The sequence below is a fragment of the Chiloscyllium punctatum genome, chromosome 6, assembly GCF_047496795.1.
Source record: "Chiloscyllium punctatum isolate Juve2018m chromosome 6, sChiPun1.3, whole genome shotgun sequence".
NCBI classification, from domain to species: domain Eukaryota; kingdom Metazoa; phylum Chordata; class Chondrichthyes; order Orectolobiformes; family Hemiscylliidae; genus Chiloscyllium; species Chiloscyllium punctatum.
In genome coordinates, this window is record NC_092744.1 from 20,401,215 (window position 1) to 20,415,106 (window position 13,892).

The 13,892-nt window shown below is 45.1% G+C and overlaps 1 protein-coding gene across 1 annotated transcript in view; it reads right to left on the minus strand.

Annotated features, from left to right (window-relative positions):
* Positions 1-4,384, minus strand: part of skila (SKI-like proto-oncogene a) — an 84,615-nt gene extending 80,231 nt beyond the window's left edge. Inside the window, exon 1 of the mRNA XM_072572094.1 lies at positions 1,930-4,384. Coding sequence (XP_072428195.1) covers positions 1,930-3,048 — 1,119 coding nt within the window. The 5' untranslated portion in view covers positions 3,049-4,384. The remainder of the gene's footprint in view (positions 1-1,929) is intronic.
* Between the last annotated feature and the right edge of the window lie 9,508 nt (positions 4,385-13,892).

The following is a 13,892-nucleotide window of genomic DNA, read 5'->3' on the forward strand; positions in this document are numbered from 1 at the left end:
ATTTTAAAGGTTAAAACTAATGCAAAATAATTTTAAAGCTTGTCTGGATTCAGAGACCTTTACTAATAAAAGCATTTCCTCAGGGTATCTCTATTCGCCATCAGTCCAACATTTTCTGCAGTTTTAGAGTCATACAGCATGGAAATATGGTCCATGTCGAATAAGTTTCCCAAACTAAACTAGTCCCACTTGCCTGCATTTAGCCTATATCCCTCTAATTTTCCCTATTCAAGTACCTGTCCAAATTGTTTTTTTAATGCTATAACTGTACCTGCATCAACCATTTCCTCTGGCAGTTTATCACATACGATCCACTCTGTGTGTGAAAGAGTCTCCTCTCACCTTAAAAATATGCCCTCTAGTTTTGAACTCCCCTACCCTAGGTAAAAGCCCTTATTTATGCTCATGATTTTATAAATCCCTCAACTTGCTACGCTCCAGTGAAAAAAGTCCCAGCCTATCCAGCCTCTTTATGTAAGTCAAACCCTCCAGTCCTGGCAATATCCTAGTAAATTTTTTGGAATAATATGGAAGTAAACAAACAAATACAAAAACAAACAGAATGAAGAATTCTTGGAACCCTATATTCAGTTTTTGCAAATCCAGGCAGAAGAAATTTTTTTTTGACTTCTGACTTTTAATGTAATCGAGTCAAATTCAAGCATTCACGCCCTAACGCTAATGTAGGTCCACCTACAATACATGGACTGCAGAGGTTCAACAAGGAAACTCACCACCACCTTCTCAAAAGCAACTTGAAATGGACAATAAGTACTAGCTCAGCCAGTGAGACCCATGTCCCATGAGAGTTTGTTTTAAATCCTTGTACACAGCTTGCATACGTATTGTATACTTATTCTAATGAGGAAAAAAAATCTGAATCTAAAAAGCACAATTTTTTTTATTTAACACATTTTTATTTTATTAAATTCAGGATGTTAATGAGAGTGGTTGACAACTTGTCAGGGAAAAATATGAATGACAACCACTGCACTCACTTTTTCCAGATAGCAGCTGATGATTCTTCTTTTCCCATTTACACTTCCTCTACACCCATTTTTCATTTTTTTCTATTTATCCAATTATCACCTTGCCACTTCCTCACACTAGACATTTACCCCAAAGACTTTCCTTTTTTGTTCCTTCCTCCACTCTCTTCTTCCCTGCGCCTGTACTTGCTTAAATTATTTCTATTTAACTCTTAAAAATAAAATCTTTAAACCTGACATTTCTCATTTCTAATGAAAAAAATCAACCCAAAACACTGCTCTCCCTTTAGATGCTACCACCCACTGAGTATTTCCGACACTGTTTTTGTTTCAGATTCCCAGCATCAGCAAGCTTTTATATCACATTGTACACCCTATTGTGTATAAGTTCCAAAGACACCAGGGTATTAACAATATTTTGTTTTCTGTTTCCCAAACCAGAAGCTGTGGTCTAAGGAAGACTGTCAATCAGTGCCAAGTTACAGGCAGTTTTGTACTAAAGCCTCATTGTGCTCACCTGGAATTGGAGAGATACTTTGCAAGCTTTTTTCCCCCACTTGGGACCATTTAGGCAGCAGGTAGAGAAGACTTTTTTTTGTCCCATCAGTCTAGCTGAATTTTAATGATTTCTCAGACATGAAAATCACTATGTTGAAGTTAATGCACCACTCAGCTCACACAAAACACAGATTTATGACATCTTGGATAAAAGGTCTCCAATTGACTACCTCACACTATTTAGACATCTCAAAGTGCTCTACAACCAATGTAGTATTCAGTATTAAAATGCAGCGTACCTACTACATACAAGAATTAAATTCATGCCAGACAATTTGTTTCACTGAGGTTAATTGAGAGACAAATATTGACCAGAAAATATTTGCTCATAGTAACATATATCATTAGCAAAGCTATCCTTCAAGTGAGATGTGGAATTTACCTTTGGAAGCATTCTTTTCTGCTGGTTATTGAGGCTGAATCGCTCTTTCATTTCTTCCAAACATTGCTGTAAGACCTTTTCTTCAGATGATTCTGCATATTTACGGCTCAACTGCACATAGCAGCGCCATTTAGCTGAATCAAAGCCCCAGTGGCAGGTTCTCTTGTCTGGAGACCTGTGTGAATGCAGGACAAACTTCTGGGGAGAAAACATCATGTGGCAGTCCAGACACTGAATGCAGGTAGCATCGGGATGGCTGTACAACTGTGGCACAAACAGACCTTGGCATTTCCCAAGACACCAATGTTCCACTTCAAAACTGCAACCAGTGTTCTGTAACTGGGCAAGGCATGTTTTGCCAGGGAGTTTGTTGGCATCTGGAGGCAGTATGCCTGGATGAACCAAGGCATTACATAACCTCTGAGCATCAGTCTGGGTTATAAGTCCACAAGAGGGAGCATTGAAAGGCAAGATGCCTAGAACCTTCAGAATTTGCAGCTGTTCTGCAGTACATCTTGAGCAATAAATATACAGCTCATCACAGACAGTGTTGATCTGTTGCAGAGAGAAATCTCTCAGCACTGAATTCAGGACCTGTGGTAAACATAGTCTCTTCTCCCCACCAACCATGAAGCATGAGATAGTTTCTCCCTCCAGTAAAGTATGCGTGAGCTCAGTTGAACTGTCAGAGGGTATAAGCAGTGGCCCTGGCAGCACTGGGGGTGATGTCATGGGCACAAGCCCTCCTGGTGACATACATTCTTGAGTACAACGTGCCGAAAATGCTGCTGGCCCACCCAGAGAACTCTGACTGCTCAAGTGAAACTGCGCCAACGTGTGTTTGAGAGCAGGGTTAAGATCCAATGGACGAACTCCTGACAACAGGCAAGCTTTGGACACACTCATGTCTGTGTGCGCTGTCTCCTCCACTCCAAGGCCCTGTCCACTTTCCTGCTTTACTCCTGGGGTTTTGAGCATGTTTGTAATACTACCATCAAACTCCTTTTCCGCATTGCTTCGTTCTCCCACTCCATCATATATTGGTTCCTTTTTTACGATTACCTCACCCAAGTTAACTACATCCATCACTCTCATAGCTGCTTGTGCACTTGTCATCATTACTGGGAAAACTGCCAGATGATTTTTTTCCAATGTATATGCCACAATTTTAGGTTAAATGACTGTCGCCTACAAAATCAGAACACGATGGTCTTCATGCATTTCAACACATTCTGGTCACATATCATTGATAAAGATTAGAATGTCGCGAACAAAATGTCTCAAGTCTCTGTATGATCAAGCTACTTAAGGCACAATACGAGTTTCGGTTGATTCCACATTTGCACTCCTCTATCAAATCAACACAGTGCCGGGTTGTGCAGTCTGATTCCGCTGCCAATATTCAGACGAGTAACGAAAACCACACACACATACAAACACGATCTGCTCAGCAGGTGGCGAACCAACCTTCTCCTTGTTTGAAATTTCTCAGCACTGATTTGATCATTCGCCAGATGGGAGGAAATACACCTTCTAACCAGAAAGGGACTTGGATCCAAATCACTATTTCACGTGGGATGTGCCAAAGGCACGGCAAATCGTCCGTACTTCTGTCGTCCTAATTTAAATTTCCTCTTCCTTTCTTTCTCGCGACTGAATTTTAACACATTGTCGATCCAAAGCACGCCTGGTGCGACTGACTGAAGACTGATATTGAGCTCCTTACTTTGGTAGAGTGAACAAGGAGTGGGGGGGGGGGGGGAAGCAGGCGCCGCTGCCCTCTCTTCGATGAAACGACGATTCTCTCTCCCTCTCTCGCTCTCCCTCCGTCTCGCTCCTTTGCAGCGACGTGCAAGGAGGGCCTGCCGACTGAAATCTTGCCTCCCCCAGGGATTGGGGGTGGGGGAACAGCCTGTTTCTTGAGATCGACGGCGGCTCCTCTAATCCACAAGCAGGTTGGAAATGTAAATGAAGAAGTGGGAGTGGGGGCGGGGGTGAGAAAGGAGCCGGGGGGGGGGGGGGGGGTTCCTGGGGACTGAGGACTGACAGTTCCAGACCGCTTCCAATTTTATATCCCCTCACATGTATCTCTCTGAATTGTATACATAATAATTACATAATCACTATATGTCAGTGATTGTACAGTCCCAGTGTCGGATGGATTGGTGCTTGCTGACAGGCCGAGGGAGGCCTTCTCGTTGTCCCGGGGACCTGTCAAATACTCGAGCCCCCTCCTCTTCCCAGCGGCCGGCCTTCCTTCCTCTTCTTCCCTCACCCGCACAATTCTCCCGCTTCTCTTACTCGCAGTTCGTGCTCCTCAAGACTTCTTTGACCATCCTCGCCTCCCCCGGGGGCCAGCTGTTTGCCGAAGACAGGCAGGCAGACAGACAGACTGTCGTTTCCCCCGTCTGACTGACTGTCTGTCTCCCTCCCTCCGCCGCGGACCACCTATGCCGGTGACGTCACCGCCGCGCAGAAAGCGCCGACGTCACCGGCGCCCACTCAGGAAACGCCGACGTCACGCGGCCGGCGAGACGGAGCGCTGACTCACACTCTCCGACCCAGTGCGGACGCCCGGTCACCTGACCACATCGCCCTTAAAGGGACACCCTGACTGCCCAGAATGCTAGGAAGTTACCCTGCGTTGGCACGCCAACCCTGGAAATCCTAAAGAACCTTCACAATCAATCAAATACACTTTATAAAAAATTTATTCAGATAGATTACTGGTCCAGTGGCATTACCACGACCGCCTCCAGTGCACCTCAGATGTAATGTAACTTTATTATGTAATCTTTAATCAAGGCTGCTGCAGAAAACCTTGTATGGTTATCCTTCCCATTTGTTTTTTTAAAACTGAGACCAATGCACCAAAAAAGATGGGTGGCAGTGAATCCACCAAAGTTAAACCAGATAGTTCCAATGGACAGTCACTATTATAAGATAATGTCAGTGCTGATCTGGGGATGTAGATTAGTCATATCATTGTAAAACCATCCACACAGCAACTCAATGAAGCACTAACGTGCCCCACAAGTGAAAGAGGTTTTGGGGTAGATGGTGACGTAGTTCTACCATCATTGGACTAGTAATCAAAAGGAAGGTTCTCTTTTGGGACAAGGATTCTAACAGCAGCAGGCAGAATGTAAATTCACTTCACAATCTGGAATTGAAAGGTAATACTGTATTAGTAACAGTGAGCTTGAAACTATCATTGATTATGATGAAAAATAAATCTGGTTCACTCATGTGCTTAGGGAAGGAAACCTGCTGTCCTTAATTGTCTGGCTTACATGTAACTCCAGATGCATAGCAATGCAGTTGAACCCAACTTTCGGTCTGAAATGACCTGGAACCCATTCAGTTCAAAGGTAATTAAGGATGGGAAACAAAAGCTGACCTTGCCCCTGATGTTCACATCCCATGAAAGAATAAAGAAAAAGTGTGTAAGGGATTTATCAGCCATCTCAACAACCATTGAAACAAAGTTGAGGCAAAATATCCTCAATTCCATGGGCCTACCTGCAGAAAAGGGACACTGTTTTTGTTTAGCACACAGATTAATCCCCTTACAGACTAATGTGACCATTTTTTCTGAAAATACAAGAGGATGGCACAGTCTAATGCGTACTTGTTTGGGAACACTGACTGGCTCTGATCCCTTTCCCAGGATGCCCACATAGTCCAGCTCCAGCTGGTAATGGACATAATGAAGAAACAGATGTCCTGCATAAACTAGGCACAACCAATCACATAAAGGCCATCTGAAAGGATGAAGAAAGAAACAACAAAATGTTGAAATAAGTTGAACTTCAGGTGATAACCTCTGCCTTCATCTTTCTCTGCTCAGCGCAACTAGACTGAGATTTTATTCCTGCACCTTTTCTTTTTATAATATTTATTATTATGGTATATACTGTGTACTGGTTCAGCGATTTCTCCAATCCTACTGAACAGAATCTGCTAAGCTACACCCACTTTATTGGCTGACTACAGAAAGCTTGATGTCAGATGGATCCTGATTTGAACCTGCATAACCCTTAATAGTTCAGGAATACACTGCCCATGATTAAAGTTTGTTAATTCAGTTGATTAGATAGCTAGGATGTGATGCTGGATCTGAACCAGCTGTGGTATTCGTGGAGGCCCATCTCCCTGAATTTCCCAATGATGTGAAGTTTTCCCTGGAGCATCAGAGGCTGAGGCTGACCTTATAGAGGTTTATAAAATCTAGAGAGGCCTAGAGAGGCACAGATAGGCTGAATAGGCAAGAGGGTCAGATTTAGGAGGGATCTAATGGGTAACTTTTTCATACAGAGGGTAGTGCATACATGGAACAAGCTGCCAGAGTGTTTGAGCTAGAGGGAGAGTCTGAATATTTTCTCTGGAGCATTAGAGGCTAAGGAGTGACCTTGTAGAGTTTTATAAAATCATGTAGGCCAGGGATAGGGTAAATAAACAAGGTCTTTTCCCTGGGGTAGTGAAGTCCTAAACTGGAGGGCATTAGGTCTAAGGTGAGAGGGCAAAGATTTGAAAGGGGCCTAGGGGGCAACTTTTTCACAAGAGTATGGAACAGGCTCCCAGAGGAAGTGATGGAGGCAGATACAATTACAATTTTGGATTAAGAGTCCTACTGCACAGAGGCAGGCCTTTGATCCAAACTGGTCCATGCTGACCAAAATGTCCATCTTTGCTAACCCCATTTCCCTGTACTTGATCCATATCTTTCTAAACCTTTCCCTTTCATGTATTTAAATGCCTTTTAAATGCTGTTAATGTAACCGCCTCAACCACTTCCACTGGCACATCATTCCATATCCGTACCACTCTATGTGTAAACCTGATGCCCCTCAGGTTCCCTTTTATTCTTTCCCCTCTAACCTTAAACTGATGCCCTCTAGTCCTCGATTCCCTAACCCTGGGAAAAAGACTGAGTGTAATCACCCTATCCATGCCTCTTATAATCTTATACACCTCTATAAGGTTCCCTCCTCTGTGTCCTATGCTCCAAAGAAAAAAGTCCTAACTTGTCCAACCTCTCCCTCTAACTCAGACCATTGCATCCAAACAATTTCCTTCTAAATTTCTTCTGCAGTTTTTCCAATTTAATAGCATCCTTCCTAAAGCAAGGTGACTGAAACAAAACACAACAGATCCAACTGCGGCCTCACCAATGTCCTGTATAAGTGCAGCATAACTTCCCAATTTCTATACTGAATGCCCTGACTGATGAAGGCCAGTCTGCCAAAAGCCTTCTTCACTGCCCAGTCTACCTGTTAGTCTGCTTTCAGAGACCTGTGAACCTGAACACATTTTCTAAGATCCGTCTGTTCCACTGCATCCCTTATGGCCCTACCATTCACCATGAAACTCCAACCTTGGTTTGATTTTCCAATATGCAAGAGCTCACACTTATTCTATATTATACTCAATTTCCCATTTCTCGGCCCACTTCCCCAGCTGATCAAGGTCCTGCTGCAATTTCTGACAGCATTCCTTACTGTCCACAACACCTTCTATTTTAGTGTCATCAGCAAACTTGGGAAATCATGCGTTGTACATTCTCATCCAAATCATCGATATTGATAACAAATAGTAGTGGGGCCAGCATCAAGCCAAGGCACTCCACTAGTTACAGGCCTCCAGTCCAACAAGCATCCTTCCATTATTACCCTCTGTTTCTTACCATCAAGCCAATTTTGTATCCAATTTGCCAGCTCCCCCTGGATTCCATGCGATCTAACCTTCCAAAACAGCCTACCATGTTGAATCTTATCAAAGGCCTTAGTGAAATCAATATAGACTACATCTATAGCTCTGCCTCGAAAAACCTTCCTGGTCACTTCTTCAAAGAACTCGGGCAAATTTTGTGGGGCATGATCTCTCCCTCACAAAGCTATGCTGACTACTCGTAATGAAACCCTGTATTTTCAAATACACATATATCCTATCTCTAACAATCTTCCCAAATAACTTACCCACCACAGATATTAAGTTTGCCAACAAGAGCTCCCAGGCTTTTATTTGCAACCCTACTTGAACAATGGCACAACATGTGCTACCCTCCAGTCTTTTGGTACCTCACCCATGGCTAACAATGATGCAAAAATATCAGCCAGGGCCTCCGCAATCTCCTCTCTAGCCTCTTGCAGGGTTCTTGGATATATCTGGTCAGGACCAGGAGATTTATGGTCACCTCCTCTACTGTGAGATATGACCATCAACTTCCTCAAGTTCATAAGTCTTCATGTTTTTCTTTATGGTAAACACAGAGGAGACATATTAATTGAGAACCTTGCCCATCTCCTGCAGTTCTACACATACATTTCCATTTTGGTCCTTGAGGGGCCCTATTCTCTCTCTAGTTATTCTTTTTTCTTAATATTCTTAAAGTACCTCTTGGATTCACCTTAATCTTCTCAGCCAAGGCTATTTCATGCCCCTTTTCACTCTCTTGATTTCTTTCTTCAGTAAACTCCTACATTCCCTGTAGCTATCCAGGGATTCCTTTAATCCCACCTGCCTGTACCTGAGCCACGCCTCCTTTTTTCTGGTCTAAGCCTCAATACCTTTTGTCATCCAGGATTTGCTATTCCTGCCAACCTTGCCCTTCACCCTCACAGGAACATATAGACACTAAACTCTAGCTATCTCACTTTTAAAGGTCTCCCAATTGCCAGAGGTCCTTTTACCTGCAAACAAACCACTCCAGTCAACCCTGCAAATTCCTGTCTAATTCCATCAAAATTTGCCTTGCCCAGTTTAGAACTTGAACTTGTGGAACAGTTTTGTCCCTCTCCATAACTAATTTAAAATTAATAGAACTATGGCCACTGGTCCCAAAGGTATTAAAAGGTATCTGGATGGGTACAGAATAGAAAGGTTTAGAGGGATATGGGCCAAATGCTAGCAAATAGGACTAAATCAGTTTAGGATGTCTAGTTTGCATGGATGAGTTGGATTGAAGGCTTTGTTTCTGTGCTGTATAAGTCTATGACTCTATGATGCCCCTCAAGCTTAACTAATTGTCTCATTCTAATGGAGAGAGATTTCTACAGTCCTAATGGACTACAGCTAATGACCAGTCACCACCACTCATTCGAGTGAACTGGTAACATTGTTTGGCTGAAGACAGAGTATCTCATCAGACTGTCCACAGAAAACAGGATCGTTTTACCAAAACAGTGATGTGATAACATGAGGATCAGCAAATCCTTCTACGCCAGCCTGTATGACTCGAAGCCGACCGACAGCGCGGCCTCCCAGTCGTTCCTGTCCTCTATCACGGAGGTCCTAGATGACGGAACACGAGAGAGGCTGGACCAGCCGCTATCTCTGGATGAACTGACCAAGGCCCTCGAGTCCTTCGAAAAGAATAAAACTCCCGGAAGCGACGGCTTACCGGTCGAGGTTTATTCCGCTCTTTGGGACTTGATCGGCCAGGACCTGCTGGAGGTGTATGTCAGTATGCTCCGGGCAGGTACCATGAGTGAATCCATGAGGAAAGGCATCATCACCCTCGTCTACAAGCGGAAGGGGGAGAGGGAGGAAATTAGAAATTGGAGACCGATCTCACTGTTAAATGCAGACTACAAAATCCTGTCAAAGGTCATCGCCAACCGGGTCAGGTCTGCTCTGGGATCGGTGATCCACCCGGACCAAACCTGTGCTGTACCGGGCAGGAAGATCTCTGAGAGTCTCGCACTCCTCAGGGATACGATCGCCTACGTGCAGGACAGGGGGGTGGACACCTGCCTCATCAGCCTGGACCAGGAGAAAGCCTTTGACAGGATATCGCATACATATATGAGGGATGTCCTCTCCAAAATGGGCTTTGGGGAGGGAATCGGAAATTGGATCAGACTGCTCTACACCAACATTGTCAGTGCAGTCTCAATCAATGGGTGGGAATCAGATAGCTTCCCTGTAAGATCTGGAGTCAGGCAGGGATGCCCCCTCTCACCCGCCTTGTTTGTTTGTGTGTTGCATAGAGCCATTTGCCGAATCCATCAGGAAGGATGCGAGCCTGAGGGGGGTGACTATTCCTGGCAGCGGGGGCCTGCAGGTTAAGGCCTCCCTGTACATGGATGACGTCGCTGTTTTCTGCTCGGATCCGCTGTCCGTGCACAGACTCGTGTGCATCTGCGACCAGTTCGAACGGGCCTCGGGGGCCAAGGTAAACCGAGGCAAGAGCGAGGCCATGCTCTTCGGGAACTGGGCCGACCAATCCTCTATCCCCTTCACCGTCAGGACTGACCACCTGAAGGTGCTGGGTATTTGGTTCGGGGGGGCTGGGGCGTGCGCCAAGACCTGGGAGGAGCGGATCAGGAAGATGAGACAGAAACTAGGCAGATGGGGGCAACGGTCGCTCTCCATCGCGGGAAAAAACCTGGTCATCAGGTGTGAGGTACTCTCAGTATTGCTATATGTGGCACAGGTCTGGCCTATCCCCAGGACCTGTGCCGCCGCAGTCACCCGGGCCATCTTCCAATTCATTTGGAGATCAAAGATGGACCGGGTCCGAAGAGACTCTATGTACAAAGACCGGTGCAATGGGGGAAAAAACACGCCCAATGCCACCCTCACCCTGATGGCCACCTTTGTGTGTGGCTGCATCAAGCTGTGCGTGGATCCCCGGTACGCAAACACCAAGTGTCACTACGTACTGAGGTTCTACCTGTCCCCGGTGTTGCGAAGGATGGGCCTGGCCTCGCTGCCGCGGAACGCTCCGAGTAGTTGGACCGTTCCGTATCACCTGTCCTTCGTGGAGAAATTTATGAGGAAAAACACCTTTGACCACAAGTCCATCAGGAAGTGGTCAGCACGTAGCGTCCTTGAGACCCTTCGGGAAAAGGAGAGGGCGGATCCTGTCGAGCGGTTCCCTGAGCAGACTGTCAAAGCCATTTGGCAGAATGCCTCATCGCCAGAACTTTCCAACAAGCACCAAGACGTGGCTTGGCTGGTGGTGAGAAGGGCTCTGCCTGTGAGATCCTTTATGCACGCCCGGACTCTCTGCCGCACCGCACGCTGCCCTCGAAGTGGCTGCGGGGGGGACGAGACTGTCACACACCTCCTTCTGGAATGTGCCTATGCAGAGGAAGTCTGGAGAGGAATGCAGTGGTGCTTGTCGAGGTTCGTCCCGAGCAGCGCCGTGACGCGGGACTCCGTGCTCTACGGCCTGTTCCCCGGGACTCACACCGAGACGAACATTAACTGCGCCTGGAGGATCATCAACTCGGTGAAGGACGCTCTCTGGGCGGTCCGAAACCTGTTGATCTTCCAGCTGAAGGAGTTGACCCCGACCGAGTGTTGCAGACTGGCACATTCCAAGGTCCAAGACTACGTGTTGAGGGACGCGCTGAAGCTTGGGGCAGCTGCCGCCAAGGCGCGGTGGGGAAAGACCACTGTGTAAGATCGGCCTGCCGAAAGAAGAACAGGGGGCCCATACAGACGTTTTTTTGGGCTCTGCTGATGCCTCAGCCAAATATATGTATATATACAAGATTGAAAAAATGCACAGGATTGTAAAGGACAAGAATAAAGTCGAATCTGTGTTTGTAAATATGGACATATGTATGGCATGATCCAATGTACAGACCATCAAATCATTTATGAATAAAGTATATTTTTGAAATAAAAAAAAACGACCAGAAAATTTGTTTCAAGTTGAGTGATAAATGTATGGAAAAGTTCAGAATAATGCCCTGAAATCTTTAATAATGAGAAACTCAGCAGGGATGGTGACATTGATGGAGAGAATTAATACTTCAAGACAAATATGACTCTTCTTCAGGACTAAATGTAGGTATTTTCTACTGGTTCTCAGGATGTTGGAAACACTGTATGATCCATTACTCAGAAGCTTGAGAGTCCACCACATACTGGGGGGTTAGAGTAACATTGAGTATACAGGACCCTTCTCACAAAAACATATATAGCAGTTTGGGCTTTACAATGTGCAGTATTCATTGTCATTTTCCTGATAATAGCTCACAGATTTACTTGGGTAGATTAACTGAACTTATTATGAAAATTATGATGTTAGGATTTGAACTCTTGGCCTCTGGGTTGTTAATTTATTACAATTACAACATAATTTTGTACCTTAATTTACTTTTATGCCCTGATTGAACATATACATGAAGGGTTTCTGACATCACAAAGCTTCCAAAGGTGTCAAAGAGCCAGTTAATCACCCCCCCAAAAAATTGGCTGTCTTTACAGTTATATCAAATTGAGTTTCGTTAAATAGCTTTCACTTACCAGAGAAAGAAAACCTTTCTCTTACAAACATCTATCTGACTCTGACCTCAAACCCTTTTTGGAAGTACTGACTCAACGGGCAAAGGGAGTCTTCTGTTTTTGTATTATTCACATGTGAAATGTAGGCATCGCTGGTGGGTCAGCATTTATTGCCCGTTCCTCTGTGTGTTTGAGAAGGTGGATGTGAGCTGCCTTCTTGATCTGCTGCAGTCCATGTGCTGTAGGTTAACTCACAATGCCCTTAGGGGAGGGAATTCCAGGGTTTTTGACCCAGTGACAGTGTCATAGAGTCATAGAGATGTACAGCATGGAAATAGACCCTTCGGTCCAACCTGTCCATGCCGACCAGATATCCCAACCCAATCTAGTCCCACGTGCCAGCACCCGGCCCATATCTCTCCAAACCTTTCCTTTTCATATACCCATCCAAATGACTCTTAAATGTTGCAATTGTACTAGCCTCCACCACTTCCTCTGGCAGCTCAGTGAAGGAATAATGATATATTTCCTTGTCAGGATGGTGAGCGACTTGCAGAGAGCCTTGGAGAGGAACTTGCAGGTGATGTTGTTCCCATGTATCCACTGCCTTGTTGTTCTAGATGGAAATAGTCTTGGGTTTGGAAAGTGCTATCTTTGATGAATTTTTGCAAAGCATTTTGTAGATCATACACACTGCGGCTACTAATCATTGGTGGTAGAGTAAGTGGATGCCGATGGATGTGGAATCTCTCAGCATGCTGCTTTGTCCTGGAAGATATGAAGCATCTTGAGTGTAGTTGGAGCTGCACCCAATCAGGCAAATGGGGTCACAATTCTGACTTTTGCCTTATAGATTGTGGACAGGCTTTGGGGAGTCAGGAGTTTAGTTACTCACCACTATATTCCTAGCTTCGGACCCCTCTTGTAGCCGCTGAGTTTCTGGTTACCGGTAACCCCAAGATGTTGATAGTAGGGGTTTCAATGATGGTAACACCATCGAATGTCAAGGGGTGGTGATTCGATCAAATATTATTGGAGATGGTTATTGCTTGGAATGAATGTTCCTTGCCAGTTGTCAGCCCAAGTCTGGATATTATCCAGATCTTGTTACATTTGCACATAGACTGCTTCAGTATCTGAGGAGTCATGAATGGTGCTGAACATCGTGCAATCATTGGCATGTATCCCTACTTCTGAACTAATGATGGAGGGAAGGTTAAGATGAAGCAGTGAAAGATGGTGGGGTCTGGGATACCAACCTGAAGAACTCCTGAAGAGATGCTCTGGAGCTGCGATAACCATAACCATCTTCCTGTGTGCCAGGTATGACTCCAACCAGAGAGAGAGATTACCCCCAAAACCAACCATTTTCAATTTTGCTGCAAGTTCTTGATGAGTCCTCAGTATCTGAGGAGTAATCAAATGTGGCCTTGATGTCAAAGTATGTCACTCCCACCTCACCTCTGGCAATGTTTGAACAAACACTGTAATGAGGTCAGGAACTGAGTGGCCTTGGTGGACCCCAAAGTGGGTGTCAGTGAGCAGGTTATTGCTGAGCAGGCGCTGCTGATGACATCTTCTGTCATTTTACTGATGACTGAGTGTAAACTGATTTGGTGTTAATTGTTTGGTTTGGCTTTGTCCTTTTTATAAACAGGACATACCTGGGCAATCTTGGCTTGTGGAGCAGCAAGTTCTGGAGCACTAATCTCCAGGGCTCA